The sequence below is a fragment of the Anomaloglossus baeobatrachus genome, chromosome 6 (assembly GCF_048569485.1).
Source record: "Anomaloglossus baeobatrachus isolate aAnoBae1 chromosome 6, aAnoBae1.hap1, whole genome shotgun sequence".
Taxonomy (NCBI): Eukaryota; Metazoa; Chordata; class Amphibia; order Anura; family Aromobatidae; genus Anomaloglossus; species Anomaloglossus baeobatrachus.
The window spans coordinates 260,023,161-260,045,096 of NC_134358.1; the positions used below are offsets into that span (position 1 = coordinate 260,023,161).

General features: G+C 46.7%; 1 protein-coding gene across 1 annotated transcript in view; it reads right to left on the reverse strand.

Moving 5' to 3' along the window:
• LOC142243190 (cytochrome c oxidase subunit 4 isoform 1, mitochondrial-like) overlaps positions 1–21,936 on the reverse strand; it is a 209,394-nt gene that overhangs the window by 123,202 nt on the left and 64,256 nt on the right. Inside the window, exons 2-4 of the mRNA XM_075314830.1 lie at positions 18,401–18,488; positions 12,670–12,834; positions 6,252–6,389 (exon numbers count right to left, since the gene is read on the reverse strand). Coding sequence (XP_075170945.1) covers positions 6,252–6,389; positions 12,670–12,834; positions 18,401–18,488 — 391 coding nt within the window. The remainder of the gene's footprint in view (positions 1–6,251; positions 6,390–12,669; positions 12,835–18,400; positions 18,489–21,936) is intronic.

Here is a 21,936-nt window from a genome sequence, read left to right on the forward strand (position 1 = left end):
GTGGGCCAGGCGGTTGGCTCCGCCCACCGAGGAGCTCACAACTCTGGAGGCAGGAAGAAACCAGGCAGATGAGTCCAGGAGGAGGAAGTGGAAGCAGTAACAACAGAGAGTAGCCCAGGCAGGGCAAGAGTGAAGTGGAGTTAAGCAGAGGAGTTAAGAAAGTGAAAGTGACAGAAGAGAAAGACAGCCTGAAGGGTCCAGCTTTGTGAGGGCCAGAACAGCAAGGTCAGCAACGGCAGTGACTGTCTGGAGGGGGACCGTTTGGAAGTTCCTGGAAGGACCCCGTTGGCTGTGTGCCCGGTGGTCTGGAGCAGTGTTCCGAAGGACAGTCAGCACCAGGGCAGGGGCCTCTCGGACCCCGGCAAGGCTAGGAGTCGCCAGGACGCAGCTCCCCCAACAACCAAGTCCCGATTGAAGGCAACAGCCCAACCTGAACCGGAGAGACACCGCCACCGCCACGGCACCAGTTTCTCAGGGCCAGCGCCTGCGGGCAAAGTGTAAAGCTCCTCCGGCCCAGATTGCAGCCGGGGAGCGGGTAACCGGAGGGAATCCACCGATACCACAAGACAAACAAAGGTGCAAGGAAGAGGGACATCACCGTCACCTACCGGGAGTGCAGGTGCAGCCGTCTGTGGGACCGTCCTACCAGCCGTTTGGTTTACCGTACAAACTGTGTCCGTGTGTCAGGCTGAGTGAGTACCATAGTGCCACAAGGCACAGCGCTGCCCCCGCGTCCCTGCGCCCACCGGGCCCTACACTTTACATCTCATCACCGGGCCCCGGGATCACCACCCCTACCCACGGAGGGGCAACACAACACCTGGCTGCTCCGCATCACCATCCCCGGGAGCCCCGTACAGAGCAGCGGTGGTGAAATCACCACAACCGTGGGTGGCGTCACGAACTATAACAATCCCCACACCCAACAAACACCCCCCTTTCACTCACGGGCGAGGAGTGTCGCTCGAGAAACCCCGGGATCCGGCCTACGGCTCGAGCCACCAGGAGCAGCTGCCGGACCTGAGCAGAAGGGGTGAGCGCGGTGTGCTGACACCCTCCTCCCCGCCCGCGACTTACCCGACTGTTGATTTTGCTACTCCAAGCATGTCTGCTATCTCTCTGATGGATTTTTTCTTTTTTTTTAGCCTCAGGATGTTCTGCTTCACCTCAATTGAGAGTTCCTTAGACCGCATGTTGTCTGGTCACAGCAACAGCTTCCAAATGCAAAACCACACACCTGTAATCAACCCCAGACCTTTTAACTACTTCATTGATTACAGGTTAACGAGGTAGACACCTTCAGAGTTATCTGCAGGCCTTAGAGTCCCTTGTCCAATTACTTTTGGTCCCTTGAAAAAGAGGAGGCTATGCATTACAGAGCTATGATTCCTAAACGCTTTCTCCGATTTGGATGTGAAAACTCTCATATTGCAGCTGGGAGTGTGCACTTTCAGCCCATATTATATATATAATTGTATTTCTGAACATGTTTTTGTAAACAGCTAAAATAACAAAACTTGTGTCACTGTCCAAATATTTCTGGACCTAACTGTAACTGCACAAAATTTAGAAATAAACATTCTGACATGCAAAAACAAAACTCCAAAAAAATTAGTGACCAATATAGCCACCTTTCTTTCTGATGACACTCAACAGCCTACCATCCACAGATTCTGTCATTTGCTTGATCTGTTTATGGTCAACATTGCGTTCAGCAGCCACCACAGCCTCCAAGACACTGTTCCGAGAGGTGTACTGTTTTCCCTCCCTGTAGATATTACATGTTATGAGGTACCACAGGTTTTCTATGGGGTTCAGATCAGGTGAACAAGGGGGCCATGTCATTATTTTTTCATCTTTTAGACCTTTACTGGCCAGCCACGCTGTAGAGTAGTTGGATGCATGTGATGGAGCATTGTCCTGCATGTAAATCATGTTTTTCTTGAACGATACTGACTTCTTCCTGTACCACAGCTTGAAGAAGTTGTCTTCCAGAAACTGGCAGTAGGTCTGGGAGTTGAGCTTCACTCCATCGTCAACCCGAAAAGGTCCCACAAGTTCATCTTTGATGATACCAGCCCATACCAGTACCCCACCTCCACCTTGCTGGCGTCTGAGTTGGAGTGGAGCTCTCTGCCCTTTACTGATCCAGCCTCTGGCCCATCCATCTGGCCCATCAAGAGTCACTCTCATTTCATCAGTCCATAAAACCTTTGAAAAATCAGTCTTAAGATATTTCTTGGCCTAGTCTTGATGTTTGTTCTTATGTTTCTGGTTCAAAGGTGGTCGTTTTTCAGCCTTCTTTACCTTAGCCATGTCCCTGATTATGGCACACCTTGTGCTTTTTGCTACTCCAGTAACATTGCAGCTCTGAAATATGGCCAAACTGGTGGCAAATGGCATTTTAGCAGCTTCCCGCTTGATTTTCCTCAATTCATGGGCAGTTATTTTGCTCCTTTTTTTGCCCAACACCCTTCTTGCGACCCTGTTGGCTATTTGCCATGAAACGCTTGATTGTTCAGTGATCATGCTTCAAACATTTGGCAATTTCAAGACTGCTGAATCCCTCTGCAAGACATCTCACAATTTTGGACTTTTCAGAGCCCGTCAAATTTCTCTTCTGACTCATTTTGCCAAAGGAAAGGAGGTTGCCTAATAATTTAGCACACCTTATATAGGGTGTTGATGTCATTACACCACACCCCTCCTCATTACAGAGATGCACATCACCTGATTTACTTAATTGGTAGTTGGCTCTCAAGCCTATACAGCTTGGATTAGGACAACATGTATAAAAATTATCATCTGATCAAAATACTTATTTGCCCAATAATTCTGCATACAGTGTAAAGTTCATTTTAATCAATAGATCTTGGAATAATAATAAGTTCCACAATTGGATGTGTTTAAAAATGTTCCTGTGCTGAGATAATCATACATATGAGTCCCTATGTACTGTGTAATGGCCGTGTCTGACCATACAAGGACATGGTCTGATCATACCACATCTCCTGGGCCGGAGAGAAAGTAAAAAATTATACAGATATTACAGCATGTGATCATAGTTGATTACTTTTGTTAGGTAAAACATATCCATTACTGTTTTTAAAAAATATTTTACCTCAAAGAAAGAATTTTTGCGATCTTGTGCTGTAATGTCTGTATACTTTTTTATCGCTCCTGCTTGTGACGCTCTGCAGCGAAGGAGGGTGTGCACAAGATGCTGGACATTGACGAGTGGTGAAACTCCGCCCCCGGCCAAGTCACTCATGGAGACTGGGGCCCGCCTCGGTGATATTGGGTCAACTGGAAGTTGATGTGACATCATGAGATTTCAGAGGTCATGAAGCATGGAGGTCATGCAATGGGGAAGAGCGGACTGTAATAGCGCCGCTCTGACAAATACCTTGTGACATCACAAGGTATTTGAGAGAAGCTTTGTTTCTGAAAGCTATCGTATATTGATATAACAAAGTAGTGAACCACCTCTTTAAGACTCATTTCGTATTTACAAAAAGCATCTAATCGCATACTTAACAAATTTTCCATTATTTCCCAGGAGATGAGAATTTTATTTTCAGGGCCTTTTTTAAACTATAAAATAACACTCTCTTTCTTTCTGGTCATGCCCATCCGTGAACTATTTCTACTTCTAAATGTAACTCTGGACACCAGGGCTTAGCATAATAACAATGGAAAAAATGTTGCAGAAGTCCTGGAGTGCAAAAAAGATATGTCAACTGTTTCAAGACCCTAGGACGTTGCCACTGATGGAAATGTGTCATCTAAAAAAATACAATTTTCCAGCTCACTTGGAGTAGTTGAGGTGAAGCAGTGGACTATAAGGCCACATGCCACGTTGAGTATTTGGTGAGTTTCTTAACCTCAGTATTTGCTGAAACACGGGCACCACTTCTGGTTTTTGCTTACAAATACTGAGGTAAAAAAGTCACCAAATATTCTAACAGTGCATGTGGCCTAATAGTCAGGGCTGTTATATACAGTTAGCATTGTCACGAACAGTCGGGGGAGTCACTCAGATATCCCGCAGCTGTTCACGGATTTGTCAAGAACACGACTACTCTCTAGCGCCCCCTTAGTGTCAGGTCAATTTCGGAACTGCCGGACAATAAGTAAATGAGGCTGCTGAGCTAATAATGCCAAATATTGGAGGTCTCACAGCAAGGGTAAATGTATATATCACCGATTCCTGCTAATGGAATATATATATACCTCGGTACCCTTAATGATAGCACCCCAATAATTTTACACCACAATAATTCTGCTGCCACCACTGAAACTTGGTACAGGAAGTTCGACACCCGTTACAGATAGCATAAGGCCCTTTAGGTTTTGGATTCATAAATATAGAGCATGAGGAAAGAAACTATTAAATTTTATATATTTAATCTGAAAATAGGCAGTGTTTATAAAAAATATACAAGAATTTACAAGAGGGAACAATACAAGTACAGTATACAATTACATAAAAATAAAAGAGAACAAAAATTAAAGATTACTACACCTGGTCACGGATTATGGCTCAGATATAGGGGGAGAGGAAGCCCCTTGAAAATGGACAATCCTATACACAGAATGTATATCCTCTGGCATTGACATAGAGTGTACTAAGACACTGGCTTTTATTAACCTCTGTCCGACCCGCAGCCCCCACCTCTGCTGACATCATGTAAGGGAGGGGGTTTCCCCTCTTCCAAAATTATGGAATCCTCATGGTCCTTATATCTCCGTGTGGGAGCATCCCACGCGGACGATATTACCGTCGTATTTTATTTTAGGATTTTAGCAGAAGGTGGATACCACACAAGGGGGATCTGGCATGTTCTAGGGGGCAGATATTAATTTGTGGCTCTTCCGTATGTCATACGATTAAGCTTAAATATGTGAGATGTGCGTTATAGAATTTCGAGATCAGCGGTATGCCTGCCATATCTGGGGGACATATGTATCTCGCAATATTAATACTTCCCCAACGGAGACAATACGGCTGCCCTAGCCTTTTGATCAGCAAAGCTATATTCCTGCAGGAAACTTGTACTCTGTCCCTGTGTATACAGATTGTAGTTGGAGTGTCTTTGGCTACGCAGGGGGTCTTTGCAGAGCTGGGAACAGGTGTTGTAAGATAATTGAAAGGTACCTGTTACATCTCCTGACAAGGAAATCATTTCCTGGCTGTTCATTTGGTAGGGCTCTGGAGGGAGGGGGGGAATCACCCCTGATCCAGAGACCATGAAAACATATCTGCTTATTATATTTTCAGGACAAGCATGTAATACATGAGCGTGCTGTAATCACTACACCTATATCTTTACCGACAGCCTGCTCTGTACATATATGCGGGGGGGAGGTAATCACAGTGTACTCACTGTCTAATAAGTTGTGACTGTGACATCTCACTGCACCGTCCCGATGACTATTTGAAGTGAGCATCTAAAGGGAGAATATATGTTAATTTTCTCCCTGTAGCCGTGTTTCTAGGTATTATTTAACTGCTAGTTAGATGGAGATTACTACAATATCTGTAGGTAAATTGTGGTTTTGTAGCTGACAATTTCTCTTTACTTGTAAACTACAATCAAGAATAATGCAAAACAAAAGGATAAGTCACTTAGCTTTCAATTCTGTGAATATCCCTTTAAGCTATCCCTGATCTATTGTGATCCTTAGCGATTTATAGAACGGGGCTCTGGACCTTGAGAATGACCCTGTCTTGCAAGGAGTGGAGGTACACATGCTTGACCTCTGCTCCATTCATTGTCTATGGGACTGCTGGAACTAGCAGAATGGTCTAGAGAAATGGGACATAATGAGTTTAATTTATGAACTCTGACATCCTACTGAATATTAATCTGGCTTTGTCAAGAACAATGGATATTTAAGAATTAATTTTTATATTTCGCATCCGGTCCGAGAGCTCTCTCCTTTCTAAGAACCATATTTAACCAGGTAGACACAGGAGATAGTAGCAGATTGGCTACTCCATGGTAAAGTTAGATCTTTAAATATAATGCTTTTACACATTCATTTTGTGAATATCACACAATTTCCTATATGTATGATCAGATATATTACTTTCTTAAATGTATCACCTGTCCATATTATTCTTGCAAACAAAATAATCGATGAGCCTACAATTTTAATCCATCATTTTATCAAAAATAATTCCATTTTTGGAAAGCACTTAGCTTACAAAGTGTAGTTACTGAAGTTTTAAACTGAACCATACTAACCATATACGCGATGCCACCAGAGGTATAATCCGCTAAACGCCAGAAAGTAAAGTACACCACCCACAATAGTTTTCCACTCTGATGGAGATCCCTTGTTCTTCATCTCTGTGAAAGACTGGTTGAAGCTGATTCGATACACTGCATAAGAGAGATACACAACCATTAATATTGGTGTTCCGTATTCCATGCAGTTATTAATAGTTTAATAGATGAATAAAAAACTGATAAAACAAAAAAGATACAATGAATGCATGAGAAAACGAAGCTGATGCACTAGTCCAAGTAATGTTCTGGGCATAGAGGCCTGAAACAGAATTTTTTTGTAGTTCTGAACGAAAATATTTATATTACCATACAACTACAGATGAGCGAACCCGAGGTTCAGTGTTCAGTTCTCAGACCAAACACAGACTTTAAAAAAAAAAAAAAAAAAATAGTGTTGGGGTTCGATGCTCGTGTGCCGTCTCCGCGTCAGGATCAGGATCAGGATCCGCGGTGGCTCGAGGGGTCTCCGGACCCGGGGGGTCGTGCGGCCGCTTGAATAAAGGGGGCTATGTACAGGGGATAGTATAGACAGTTTGTGACGCCACCCGTGGTGTGTGGTAAGGGTGAAGTACCACCGCTGCGACTGGGAGTACCCGGTGACGATGGTGTGGGCAGCCCGGTGTTTGACCCCTCCACGGGTAGGGGGGAATGCCCCGGGACTCGGTGTTAGTGTCGGGAAGGTGCCGTCGGGCCGGTAAGGGTTAATTACGTACTTACTCAGTCCAATAACGCTGACGTTGACAACCATGGTAACCCAAAGTTCTTGATGCCACTGCAGAAGGGAGGGAGGGAGCACGCCTGGATCTCGTGTTGCTTGTTAGCCTGTGACCTTGACCTTGGCACCTCTTTCTGTGTTTGGTCCCTTTCAGCTTGAAACTAAAACGGGTCCCGTTCTCTAATATGGCTAACGGACTGATCTCAGGGTTCACGCTTGGGATTTTCTGGACTATGCAGTAGGAAAGTCCTATCCCCCTCGTTGCGCTAGTACCCCGATTTTGGAGCGGGTGGAGAACGGATTTTGAAGGCTCCCTTCTCGTCGGGTGAATTACCAGGATGCCTGAAGCTACTTCCTGGCCTAGGGTCCACGTACCCTGTCGTGCCCTGGCCCCTGTCCGGTGATGGCACAAGGTCGCCGTCTGTTCTCCTCGACAGTCCGTGCCCCTTGTCACGATCCCCTGCGACCAGGGTCCAGACCAACATCTGCCACCTAGTAGTAACAAGGAGCCCAGCTCCTGACCTCTCCTCTTGAGAGTCACTTCTCTACTGACTTGTGACCTCTCCTCTTGAGAGTCACTCCTCAACTAACTGTCTCCTAACACTCCTGACCTCCCCTTAACCAACCCAACAAGTGGCCAACCCTATTCCTTTCAGGCTGTCCACTGGTGTGTCTGGTGGGTGTGGTGTAGAGTGTTCCTAGGGTTTTAATTAGCTTGTTCTTAGCAACACCAAAGGTCAGAGACCCATAACCAAGGAGGAGGTGGATATCATGCAGAAGGGCAGATTGCACAATACCCTGTGACGACCTGATAGGCCAGGGCGTCACACTCGCATGGGTGCAACTTGAGCACCTCAGTATAATGGAAGTCAAAGGGGGAACTTGAGCATTTTTACGGAAGATTACTTGGAAAAATGCTTGAATTCCCCATTGACTTCCATTATACTCGGGTGCTCAGGACACACCCATCCGAGCATCCAACTGCTCTAATCAAGTGCCGATCACCCGCGCTCACTTATCACTAATTTTAAGGTAAAATTTAGGCTCCTAGTAAGGCTGCTTTCACACATCCGGCTTGAGCTCTGCGGCTCAATCCGGCTGTGCAAGCTATGCAACGGATGCGTTGAAAACACCACATCCTTTGCATAAGTTTTTCCATTGCGGCCCGTCCGGTTTTTGCCGCTTGCGGCATGCTACTGAACATGCGCAGTGGCAAAAACCGCATGCGGCGGCCGGATGCATTTTTTGCCGCATTGCGCCGCATCCGGCCGCCAGAGGCATGCATTGAAAAATGTGCCGCATTGGCCGAATGCGGCGCGATGCGGTTTTTTTTGCCACACGAAAAAACGTGCTAGGCAACGTTTCATCCGGCCGCTGCATTGGCTAAATCTGCCGCATGCGGCAAAAACCGGATGGAACGCAAGGCCATGCGGCACAATGCGGCACTAGTTAAAGTCTATGCAGAAAAAACGCAACCGGCAGCAAAAAAAAACCATTGCGATTTTCCTGCAAAGTGCCGGAGTGTGCCGCATTGCAGAAACCGGAGGTGTGAAAGCAGCCTAAATGGTGAGATACATTTCTGCCTGATTTGTGCTTTGATTATTTACCTTTGGTGAAATTATGAGAAAAATAAGTGAAACATTTCCATTTCCATTATATAGAACAGTGATTCACAAACAACATGCCAAATCCTGCCAGATCTGAGCACAAAGCTTTAGATAATGTACGTAATCAGCTCTCTTTCATAACACCTAGTACATCTCATGGGCAACTTGGTGGCTTTGCAGAGGTGGAGTCCTGGGTTCAAATCCCACCAAGGACAACATCTGCAAGAAGTTAGTATGTTCTCCCCATATTTACCTCCAGGTACTCAGGTTTCTTTTCACACTCCAAAGACATACTGATGGGGAAGGGGGACTGTGATAATCACGTCTGTAAACATTGTGGAATTAATGCCGCTCTATAAGCTAGTAGAACAAATATACAGGAAAAAGAAAAACATCCAGCACTCGTGTCCAGGAAATGTAATAAAATTTGCTTCTTTTATTTATTCAATTTTCATAGTAAAATTGGATCATATCCACAAAGTATAAAAAATCCTCATAAAGACAGGATGGGATGACAGAGGAGTACGCGTTTCGAGCTACATGCTCTTAATCTCAATCCTCAATCTCAAGGTGGATTGAGATTAAGAGCATGTAGCTCGAAACGCGTACTCCTCTGTCATCCCATCCTGTCTTTATGGGGATTTTTTATACTTTGTGGATATGATCCAATTTTACTATGAAAATTGAATAAATAAAAGAAGCAAATTTTATTACATTTCCTGGACACGAGTGCTGGATTTTTTTCTTTTTCCTGGAGTTTCTTGGCCGGGCCGGCCTTCCCGTGCACCTGTCCTTCATTGGAGTCTCTATGTGATCTGGGTGAGCTGATTCTACCTTTCTGTTTCTCTAGAACAAATATACAGTATACCAAATAAAATAATTTCTCCAGATTGTGTCCTCTATTGTTAGTGATGAGCGAGTACCAAAACGCTCGGGTGCTCGAGGCTCGGGCCGAGCATCCCAAGATACTCGTGTACTCGGCCCGAGCACCGAGCCCAATGTTATCCTATGGGAGACCCGAGTATTTTTATGAAATGACCCCCCGGCAGCATGTAGAAACCCTAAAAATGTCACAAAAGTCTCAGAAGAGTGCTCAAATGACATGGCAACAGCATGGGGAAGACCCCTTGAAGCATTTATCACTCAAAAGTCACAGCTGTGAACAATTTTGTCCGAGTTTTACGCCATTTTTACGGACTCGCCAGAAAACCTTCCAAAATGACACCAAAATGAATTTTCATGGCGGAAATGTTAAGGGCACATACCCAATAGTGAGATAGAGCTGGTGTATGTTACTTTTTGAGATTATTACATGAAAGATTTTACGTAAAAACATTGTGTGGCACTCCGATGTCCAAAACGCACGTTTTGTGCTTTTTACTAGCGATGTCGGGCATTTTTTTTTTCATTCTATCTCCCTCAGTCCATTGGTCGGTCTCTCTGTCTGTCTGTCGGTCTCTCTCTGTCTTGTCTGTCTCCCTCTCACAGTCTGTCGGTCATTCTCCCCCCTCTCTCTTACTTACCTTCCCCGATCACCAGCGCGGCGCTGCACGGCATTCACACTCCTCTGGCGGCTTTTCCTCTTTTGAAAAAGCCGGCCGCTCATTAATCAATCTCGTATTCCCTGATTTCCTGCTTTTCGGCGCCTATGATTGGTTGCAGTGAGACACGCCCCCACGCTGAGTGACAGGTGTCTCACTGCACCCAATCACAGCAGCTGGTGGGCGTGTCTATAATGTGCAGTGAAATAAATAATTAAATAATTAAAAAAAACGGTGTGCGGTCCCCCCAATTTTAATACCAGCCAGATAAAGCCGTACGGCTGAAGGCTGGTATTCTCAGGATGGGGAGCTCCACGTTATGGGGAGCCCCCCAGCCTAACAATATCAGTCAGCAGCCGCCCAGAATTGCCGCATACATTAGATGCGACAGTTCTGGAACTGTACCCGGCTATTCCCGATTTGCCCTGGTGCGTTGGCAAATCGGGGTAATAAGGAGTTAATGGCAGCCCATAGCTGCCAATAAGTCCTAGATTAATCATGTCAGGCGTCTCCCCGAGATTCCTTCCATGATTAATCTGTAAATTACAGTAAATAAACACACACCCGAAAAATCCTTTATTAGAAATAATAAACACTAACCAATTCCCTCGTAACCAATTTAATAAGCCCCAAAAAGCCCTCCATGTCCGGCGTAATCCACGGACCTCCAGCGTCGCATCCAGCTCTGCTGCATGGAGGTGACAGGAGCTGCAGAATACACCGCCGCTCCTGTCACCTCCACGCAGCAACTGAGGTGAGTAGCACGATCAGCTGAGCTGTCACTAAGGTTATCCGCGGCCACCACTGGATCCAGTGGTGGCCGTGAGTTACCTGACTGACAGCAGCTGATCGCGCTACTCACCTCAGTTGCTGTGTGAAGCTGACAGGAGCGGCGGTGTATTCTGCTGCTCCGGTCACCTTCATGCAGCAGAGCTGGATGCAACGCTGGAGGTCCGTGGATTACGCCGGACATGGAGGGCTTTTTGGGGCTTAATAAATTGGTTACGAGGGAATTGGTTTGTGTTTTTTATTTCTAATAAATGATTTTTTCAGGTGTGTGTGTGTTTATTTACTGTAATTTACAGATTAATCATGGAAGGAATCTCGGGGAGACGCCTGACATGATTAATCTAGGACTTATTGGCAGCTATGGGCTGCCAATAACTCCTTATTACCCCGATTTGCCAACGCACCAGGGCAAATCGGGAAGAGCCGGGTAAAGTCCCAGAACTGTCGCATATAATATATGCGGCAATTCTGGGCGGCTGCTGACTGATATTGTTAGGCTGGGGGGCTCCCCATAACGTGGAGCTCCCCATCCTGAGAATACCAGCCTTCAGCCGTCTGGCTTTATCTGGCTGGTATTAAAATTGGGGGGACCACACGCCGTTTTTTTTAAATTATTTATTTATTTATTTTATTTTTTTTACAGCTTTGCCGGCGGCAGACTATTGTGAACGATCAACTGATCGCTCCCAGAAGCCGGCCGCTGGGTGATCAGCTGATCGCTCCCTGCAGCAGGCCGCCGGGTGATCAGCTGATCGCTCCCAGCGCCAGGTGATCAGCTGATCGCTCCCAGCGCCGGGTGATCAGCTGATCGCTTGGCCGCCGAGAATCTGTGCGGGGGGAGGAGTGCGGAGTGGGTGGAGCCGAGCGGGGCCATGGCGCTGAGGACAGGTGAGTGTGTGTGCGCGCGTGTATATATATATATATATATATATATATATATATATACATGCGGAGTGGAGTGCGGGAGGGTGCGGAGCCGAGCGGGGAAGTGTCGAGCTCCCTGCACACGTGGCCAGGGTAAATATCGGGTAAAGCACTTTCCTTGGTTACCCGATATTTATCTTGGTTACGGGTCCAGGGAGCCAGAGAGAGCATGCGCAGTGAAATCCTAAGGATTCTGCTGCTCAAAAAAAGTCACTGCACAGTATACACACACCCACCGGCTGCTGTGATTGGGTGCAGTGAGACACCTGTCACTCAGCGTGGGGGCGTGTCTCACTGCAACCAATCATAGGCACCTGTGGGCGGGGAAAGCATGAATACGAGATGGCTGTGTGCAGAGCACAGCGCGCCCGCCGGTATAAAGGCTCGGTCACGCTGTGCGGGCCGGCCAATCACTGCAATTCCACAACTAACAGGGCTGTGGCATTGCAGTGGTCTGCCAGCCAATCCCTGCATGAGGGCTGGCTCTCAAAAGAGCGCCAACATGCAGGGATGAAGACCACGAGTACAGCACAAGTATCGCGAAATTACTCGGTCCCCGCCGAGTAGCCCGAGTACAGTGATACTCGTGCGAGTACCGAGTAGTGACAAGCATACTCGCTCATCACTATTGTTAATGTGAAAGTAAAGCCTTTATCCCTTTAGTATTGAGGGAAATCATGTTTGGTAATAATGTATATTTCATCTACTGGTCGTTTTATGGTTTCTCATAACCAATAGGTCTACTTTAAGGTTTTCTATGTTCTATATACAATACTGAAGTATAAGACATGACTTACATGCCAGTTTTTCTTCCTGTGTTAAGTTAGTCCAGGGTCCCGCTTCCTTTTCCTTTAGTGATTTTTGCTGTGAGTTCAGCTCAGATACAAAGGGTACATCAGGCAGAGGTAGTGCCCGGGAATCGTAGTAAGTTGGTTTGGTGTAATATGGCACTTTGTCAACATCTGTGAAAGGAAAAATATAATTTTATCACTTGATACAAATTCAAAGTTTTCTTATTTTTCATATATAAAAAGGTAATTTTAGAAACAATAAGCTTTTCAAAAGGGTTGGCCATTTAATCTTAAGGTCCAGTCACACTAAGCAACTTACCAGCGATCCCAACAACGATAGGGATCGCTGGTAAGTTGCTAGGAGGTTGCTGGTGAGCTGTCACACTGCGACGCTCCAGCGATCCCACCAGCAACCTGACCTGGCAGGGATCGCTGGAGCGTGGCTACACGAGTTGCTGGTGAGCTCACCAGCAACCAGTGACCAGCCCCCAGTCTCCTAGTTACAGCACACATCAGGTTAATTAACCCGATGTGTGCTGCAGCTAAATGTGCACAGAGCAGGGAGCAGCGCACAATGCTTAGCGCTGGCTCCTTGCTCTCCTAGTTACAGCACACATCGGGTTAATTACCTGATGTGTGCTGCAGCTAAATGTGCACAGAGCAGGGAGCAGCGCACAATGCTTAGTGCTGGCTCCTTGCTCTCCTAGTTACAGCACACATCGGGTTAATTACCTGATGTGTGCTGCAGCTAAATGTGCACAGAGCAGGAGCCGGCACTGACAGTGAGAGCGGAGGAGGCTGGTATCAAAGGTAAATATCGGGTAACCAAGGACAGGGCTTCTTGGTTACCCGATGTTTACATTGGTTACCAGCCTCAGCAGAAGCTGGCTCCCTGCTCACTGCACATTAGTTGTTGCTGTCTCGCTGTCACACACAGCGATCTGTGCTTCACAGCAGGACAGCAACAACTAAAAAATGGCCCAGGACATTCAGCAACAACCAACGACCTCACAGCAGGGGCCAGGTTGTTGCTGGATGTCACACACAGCAACATCGCTAGCAACGTCACAAAAGTTGTTCGTTACCAGCGATGTTGCTAGCGATGTTGCTTAGTGTGACGGGGCCTTAAATCGATACCTTCGCTTTAAAAATCATTCTTATCAGACGTACAGTGTTAAAGTAAATACTGGTCTTAGCAACACTTCCATTTACCTAAGGAACGGTTGCAGAGCACATAGACCTAGTGATATCTCCTGCTGGGCAACAATGGCATGCCACGCTGGTAGCAAGGTCCATAATGATGGAAATGTTCATCAGATCATTAGAATGACTTTTCAAACAAGTGACTAATTATCGGTGGCTTGAAAATTAATTGTGTGTAATACAGGACATTAAAGTGATTTATGATGGCAAAACATCTAGAACATATATCCTACAAGGACCATCACATTGGGCAGCATTGAGCTCACCTCATCAATTTGCATGATATTTAATAGAAATAGTATATTTTCTATGAATGACTTGAAATGAATAATTACAAAGGAAAATTGAGCTTCACCATTAAAGTTATCAAAGGATCCTCTTGACATCCCCAAGATCAACTTTAATGAAGAAGCTGACCCTGAAGATGTTGTGTGTTATTTAATTTTAGAATACCCCTGCTACAAGGTCATAAAATCCCAGTTATTTCACTATGTTAAAGTAATTCTTTGTATAATTGACCTTTGTAATCTGTAAGCCACCAAATATGTCTTTTATGGGAAACCTTGAGTTTATCGTGCTTTACAGGTAGTAAACATTACAGTCCATTGTAAATGGTAGTAGACAGCTTTATACAGGGTTAAAGCTCAACGTCAATAACAAGTAATGCCGGAAAACATAGAATCGTACAATGCTATAATACAAAAACTAATATATCAAAACTGAGTGACTTATAATGAATTATTGGTGTATACATAGTTTTATTGTATGTTCACAGGTGGATATTAGACACATTTACTGTGGATTTTGTGCTAGAAATTCAAAGTTCAGGCAAATGCTTGTTGGCAATTATAGATGGGAGACCATGGTGCTTTGTGGTAGGGCCGTCCCTCCAAGCAATAGTACAAAATAAAAGGTGCACTCATAGATATTCAGTTAAGATTTAAAGGGGTATTAACATCTCTAAGTTCCTGTCTATTATGTAGTAGGTGTAATAATAATAATATTCGCAAATACCTTCAATTATAATTACCTCATGTGCAGGGCATTTTAGCTTAGGTATCCATGGTTACAATGACAAGCAACTAGCTAACTCACTATATGAGTGGAAGTAACCATGGATATGTAAGCTGCAATGCCCTGCACATGAAATAAGAAACATTGCTAAATCAGGGGAACTATATTACATTTCTAATTGGAGGTATTTGCTAATATTGTAATTATTACACCTACTACATATTGGGATAGGATTTTGGAGATGGGAATACCCCTTTAAGTTTTATTGATAAGTCAGCGTGTGAAAATAGGTCAAAAGTTGAGACTTAAATTTTTACAAGGGTTGGCCACTATCTTTATTGTAGGGAGTGTGTTGGGAACACGGTTTTCTGGCACTTACAATAAGTATTACAGTTTCTCCTCTTGTATTGTTAGTACTTTTTTCATCACATACTGCCCAGCTCGTCTGTCTACAATATGGCTGCTAGAAGAAATCCATGTGACCAGATCTGTCCATCTGCTTTACCTTCTCCAATTGAAAAATGGTTTTCCCATGTGAAGTGCTTAAATGGAGGATGCTGATGGACTCCATTCAATTAAATATGAGATATACAGTAGCTAAGAGCAGCCACAAAACAGTGTGACAGCAGTGGTTTTCCACTGTTTCTATTCAGCCTGTTGCCAAAGTTGTTAGCTCTTATCAGTAGGATTGAAGGGTGTTGTAACCCCACAGATGTGATATTGCACCTCAAAGATCTGAAAGGTCATCAGTATCAGTGTAGTGGAAAACCCCTTTAAGTGTTCTTGAGATCAGCTATTGGAGACAATGTGCATACACAGTTTTTGAAAGGCAATTTGTAAGTGTGATTCATCCACTTCTCCCAAACTACTTACAAGGATTTGTAGGTAATTGAAAAATAAGTCAATATGTACCTTTATTTAAGCAATCTGTTCCTCTATTACTGAAGTAACAATGTTTTACTCCATATGCAAATGAGGCTGAAGTGCTCTGGGTGTCACCGGGGAACTTCCCAGGTTCTATTCCTTGCTTAGCGCCACCTTCTTTTGCTTGACTGACAGTTCACTAGTGTGACAACAGAGTAAGTGAGCTGTTAGTCAAGCAGATGAAGATGGCACTTGTTGGCTGTGAAGAAAGGTAGAAAGGCAGAGGCTTTAGAAGTACTTTTGTTGAGGAGGGCCTTTCCATCAAATACTTAAGTAACCTCTTGATATAAGGGATTGTGGGAAGTATTTGCAATGAAATCGATTCTCCATACATAAGTCAGTTTTTAGACACACACAAGGCAAGATGGCCCCGATGATGTCATAGACCCTCCCACCAGCGTCACCATGGACCGTCCTGATGACATCATAGACCCTCCCCCCATCATCACAGATCCGCCCATTGGTCAACCCATGGACCAACCCACTGACCAATGAACATATCCAGGCATGCCCACTGTAGAGCTAACCATGCCCCTTTCCCTAGTTTATATAAGTCCATGTTTCTGCTGGAATAAATCTCTCTTGGGCCAACCTCTGAAAGATACACATCGGAATGTGTGTGTGTCTGATGTTATTTTTTCAAGCATGCACTTGATCTTAACTAATTACGTCAGGAGCAGGCAACTAGTGAAAATTACAGAGTATTTGTCGCGGGCGGGGAGGGGACGCTGTGCTCACCCACTGCTCGGGTCCGGCTACTGCTGCTGCTTCGCTCGCTGCTCGGTGGCTCGAGCGGTGGGCCGGATCCCGGGGACTCGAGTGGCGCTCCTCGCCCGTGAGTGAAAAGGGGAATGGTTTTGGGGATTTATTATCCGTGACGCCACCCACGGTTGTGGTGAGGTTGTGACACCACCGCCGCTCTGGACGTGGAGCCCGGGAGCGATGACAGGGAGCAGCTTGGGTGTTGTTCTTCCCCTCCGTGGGTAGGGGGATTGGTTGTCCCGGGGCCCGGTGAGGGAGGGATGGCAGGCGGGTTACGGGGCCTGGTGAGGTGCAGGGTCGCGGGGGCAGCACGGTGCCGCACGGCACGGTGGTATTCACTCAGCCAATGACGAATGCAAAGTCTCCGGTAAAACAAACAGCTGGATGGACGGGTCCCACAGATGGCTGCGGTTGTTCTTCTCCCGGTAGGTTGGTGGTGACTGCCTTTCCCTGCACCTGTGTTATGTTCTCGGTTCTGGTGGCTTCCCACCGGTAACCCGCTCCCCAGCTTGGATGGATGCTGAGGGAGCCCCTCTTGCCCGCAGGCTCTGGCCCTGAGAACTGTAGCCTTGGCAGTGACTGTGTTTCCCTTCACGGTTTGAGCTGTTGCCTTCAATCGGGTCTTGACTGCTGGGAAACCCCGGAGGTTCCCTTTGCTAACGGATTTGACCGGTTTTACGGCGACTCCTAGCCTGGTCGGGGTCCTTAAGCCCTGCCGAATGGTGCTGGCTTCTCTTCGTTCCCCGATCCGGTACCGGCGGGCCACCGCCCGTCCCCGGTCCTTACGGTTCACGTCAATCAGCCTCCCCTGCAGACGGTCACCACCGTCTGCCAACCTTGCTGTTAAGTGCTCGGGCCACGCACCCGGACACGGTCAGTCTCCTCTACTACCACTTCATTTCTCCTCTCCTTCACTCCTCAACTGATCTCGCTTCCTTTTCCCGCCTCCAGGACTGTGAACTCCTCGGTGGGTGGGGCAACCGCCTGGCTCCACCCCCTGGTGTGGACATCAGCCTCTGGAGGGAGGCAACAAGGATTTTTGTTTGACCTAGATGTGCCTAGCCAGGGTGTGGGGTGTGTTGTTGTAGTACCTGTGACGTCCTGGCTTGTCCAGGGCGCCACATATTCACTATAACACTTTGAACAGAACCAAACCATTTTATTCTCATTTTTATTTGGAATAGAAAAATATGTTTTATTCAGTAATTAAGTCAATTACTTAAGTTAAGGTATAGACTGCGTTATATTTCAAAGACCTACATAACCATATTTTGAGGGTTGTATGTGTGTGGAAAAGATCCCTTCAATCTTTATTTATTAGAAACATTGAATATGTTAAAGAAGTGAATTTCATGGGAATCCAAGGCTTGACTGATTCTGAGATGTTTGCAGTGTAACTGTGGCAGAATTAGGAATGAAAGTAACCTTCACCCGATGATACCATTTAGGTGGAATACAATTTTAACACAACTAACCTTTGGTTTATGGAACCATTTATGAAAACATGAGAAATTAAAGGGATATTATAATTGGTGTTAAAAATTTAAACAAATGTAATAGACTTGTTTATCAACTAATTGTAATATTCATGGTGTTGGTGTTGCATTAATAAAATATTCATGAGATATTTAAGGAAATAGTTTATGGTAACCTCATTTATACAGTAAGTCCTACTACTGTTCATCTGAGTCTATGTAGTTTTCAGTCGAGCAATGTCATTCAGCACTTGGAGGGTGCATGGAAGGATACACAAGCCCCCAATCTAGTTCTTATTTAGGACATCAAAATTCTGAATGAAAACAATTCATGATATGGAAAATCGATAGCGACTCACCGTGTGCAGACAAATAACTGCTGGTAGAGATACTCCGCCATGTGATGGCTTTTGATCCACGGAGGGCACGAGCAACAGTTGTTAACATCTGTAAGGATAAGAATACAAATAAGTGCTATTTAGTAAAGTATTAAAAAAAAAAAAATCCATCCAAGGAGAAATGTAGAGACCCTTAGTACTTGGAAACTATTCTGCTAAATTCTGACACCAGGTATCCTTGGGCAGATGCAAGGCCCCAGTGGGTTTGGGAGGCAATGGTGATCTGGTAAATATGTCCTATGCTAATCCAGCCAAGGTTAAAATTTACCTACCTAAGGACATACAACAGATAACAGCAACCAGAAAGAGGTTGTGCTATTTGGATGAAAACCAGTTTGCAACAGATTACAAACCTTTTTATTAGCAAAATCTAAAACTCTGATTCCAGGAATCCCAAACAATCATTATGGTCTTATGGTCATTATGGCCAACTCTGTGGCTTCTTCAATGTTAATCAGGTAGAACTCTATACATTTGTAATATCTGTGCCTGCAGTGGTGGACATAGACATATGAGGGCCCCTGTGCAAGAACAATAGATGGGCCCTTTGAGGTACAATAGCTCCTCATAATGCACCTGCCCAGAGTTTGAAGTTGGCCCCCTTATTGGTCCCCTGTGTTACTGCACAGGTTGCAGCAATGATATGTATGCCATTGTGTCTAATATTGCAACTTAGTCCCATTCATGTTCATAGTACAGGTGGAAAAAAGACTCATGCCCATCAAGATCAACTGAGGGATTGCTGAGGATAATGTGAAGGTGTATACATACAATAATAATGCAATAATCAATCTGACCTTAGTCTTCAATAGGTGTGATCTGCAGAAAATGGTAGGACATTGCACAGACAATACAGAACATATGGCACACAATAATTATTGTGCAGCGCCCCAGCCTCTTTACCTGCTTTCTTTCATGCCACTGCCTTTTCAAACCCTAACAGAACATGACACTCTCCATTATGATATGAAACGGCAGTCAACCTTTACTCTGGGACTTAGATCCCTGGGCTCCCACTATGTAATGGTACTCATTCCATGATGTCGGTGTTTGCAGTGGCTTCATTAGCCCATCACTTGCCACATTCCAAGAGACCACAGCTTGTAAGGAGTTTGACAGAGGGAGACTCTCCTCCTGTCACTTCATCAGCTCCCTAGAAAATTAGCCTTCAAATCTGCTATAGATCAAAGTCAGAAGCATGATCTATATATATAATTGCCTTATTCTGTCTGTCTGTCTGTCATGCTCCAAAATTGTGTCACCGTGACATGTCCTTACGGTGACACAAAGCTGATTGGCCGCTGGGCTCGCCATGGCCCCGCCCCCCCCCACGGATTGGCCTCTCGCCCCGGCTCTCTGCAGGCCCTGCCCCCCTCACGCAATCCACGCTCGCTCTGGCCCAACTGACACGGAGCCCCGATTCCCAGGTGAGTACACACACACACATCAGATCACACTCACTCTCACACTCACTCTCACACACACCTCACACATCACAACATGCTGGGATATCGCTTGCTTCTACACCGGCTCCGTCAGGATCCCGGCAGCGCCAGACATAACCTTGCGATGCTGGGATCTTGACGGAGGCCGTGAAAGCTGGTAACCATTATACACATCGGGTAACTAAGGTCCCTTAGTTACCCGATGTGTATCATAGTTACCAGTGTACACCGGCTCACACTCACTCTCACACACACCTCACACACACATCACATCGCATCCACACATCAAGGTCCTGCAGCGCCGGAAAATACAGACACATAACAGCACACACACATAACAGCACACACATAACAGCACACACATAACAGCACACACATAACAGCACACACACACACACAAATCAGATCACACTCACTCACACACACACACACACATCGCATCCACATACTCACAGCATCCTGGGATATCGCTTGCTTCTCGGCCTCGATACTGTGCTGTTGTGATCTTCCAGGACCTGCGGGAGGATCACATGGCCAGAAGCATGTGATATCCCCGGATGTTGTGAGTATAAGCGCGTATGTGCGATATCGTCAGTGTCTGTGTGTGTGAGTGGATGCGATCGGGTGTGTGTGAGTGTATGCGATCGGGTGTGTGTGAGTGGATGCGATCGGGTGTGTGTGAGTGGATGCGATCGGGTGTGTGTGAGTGGATGCGATCGGGTGTGTGTGAGTGGATGCGATCGGGTGTGTCTCAGTGGATGCGATCGGGTGTGTGTGAGTGTATGCGATCGGGTGTGTGTGAGTGGATGCGATCGGGTGTGTGTGAGTGGATGCGATCGGGTGTGTGTGAGTGGATGCGATCGGGTGTGTGTGAGTGGATGCGATCGGGTGTGTGTGAGTGGATGCGATCGGGTGTGTGAGTGTCGGCAGAGGAGCACGGCGTGCTGGAGGAGGCTGGGAGCAGAGAGACTGATCATGGGGAAGGCTGGGAGGAGAGAGGCTGATGCTGGGGGAGGCTGGGAGGGGGAGGCTGGGACGAGGGAGGCTGATGCTGGTGGAGGCTGATGCTTGGGGAGGCTGATGCTGGGGGAGGCTGGAAGGAGAGAGGCTAATGCTGGTGGAGGCTGATGCTTGGGGAGGCTGATGCTGGGGGAGACTGGGAGGGGAAGGCTGATGCTGAGGGAGGCTGGGAGGAGAGAGGCTGATCCTGGGGAAGGCTGGGAACGGGAGGCTGATGCTGAGGGAGGCTGGAAGGAGAGAGGCTGATGCTGGGGGAGGCTGGAAGGAGTGAGGCTGATGCTGGTGGAGGCTGATGCTTGGGGAGGCTGATGCTGGGGGAGACTGGGAGCGGAAGGCTGATGCTGAGGGAGGCTGGGAGAGGGAGGCTGGGAGGAAGGAGGCTGGGAGGAGAGAGGCTGATCCTGGGGAAGGCTGGGAAGGGGAGGCTGATGCTGGGGGAGGCTGGAAGGAGAGAGGCTGGAAGGAGAGAGGCTGATGCTGGTGGAGGCTGATGCATGGGGAGGCTGATGCTGGGGGAGACTGGGAGCAGAAGGCTGATGCTGAGGGAGGCTGGGAGGAAGGAGGCTGGGAGGAAGGAGGCTGGGAGGAGAGAGGCTGATCCTGGGGAAGGCTGGGAAGGGGAGGCTGATGCTGAGGGAAGCTGGAAAGAGAGAGGCTGATGCTGGGGGAGGCTGGAAGGAGAGAGGCTGAGGCTGGGAGGAGAGAGGTTGATGCTGGGGAAGGCTGATGCTGAGGGAGGCTGGGAGGGGAAAGCTGATGCTGGGGAAGGCTGGGAGGACGGAGGCTGGGAGGAGAGAGGCTGATCCTGGGAAAGGCTGGGAGAGGGAGGCTGATGCTGGAGGAGGCTGGAAGGAGAGAGGCTGATGCTGGCGGAGGCTGATGCTGGGGAGGCTGGGAGAGGGAGGCTGATGCTGAGGGAGGCTGGGAGGAGGGAGGCTGGGAGAGGTAGGCTGAGAGAAGAGAGGCTGATGCACACACACACACACACACACACACGCGCGCGCACTGCACAACACACCACACACACACACA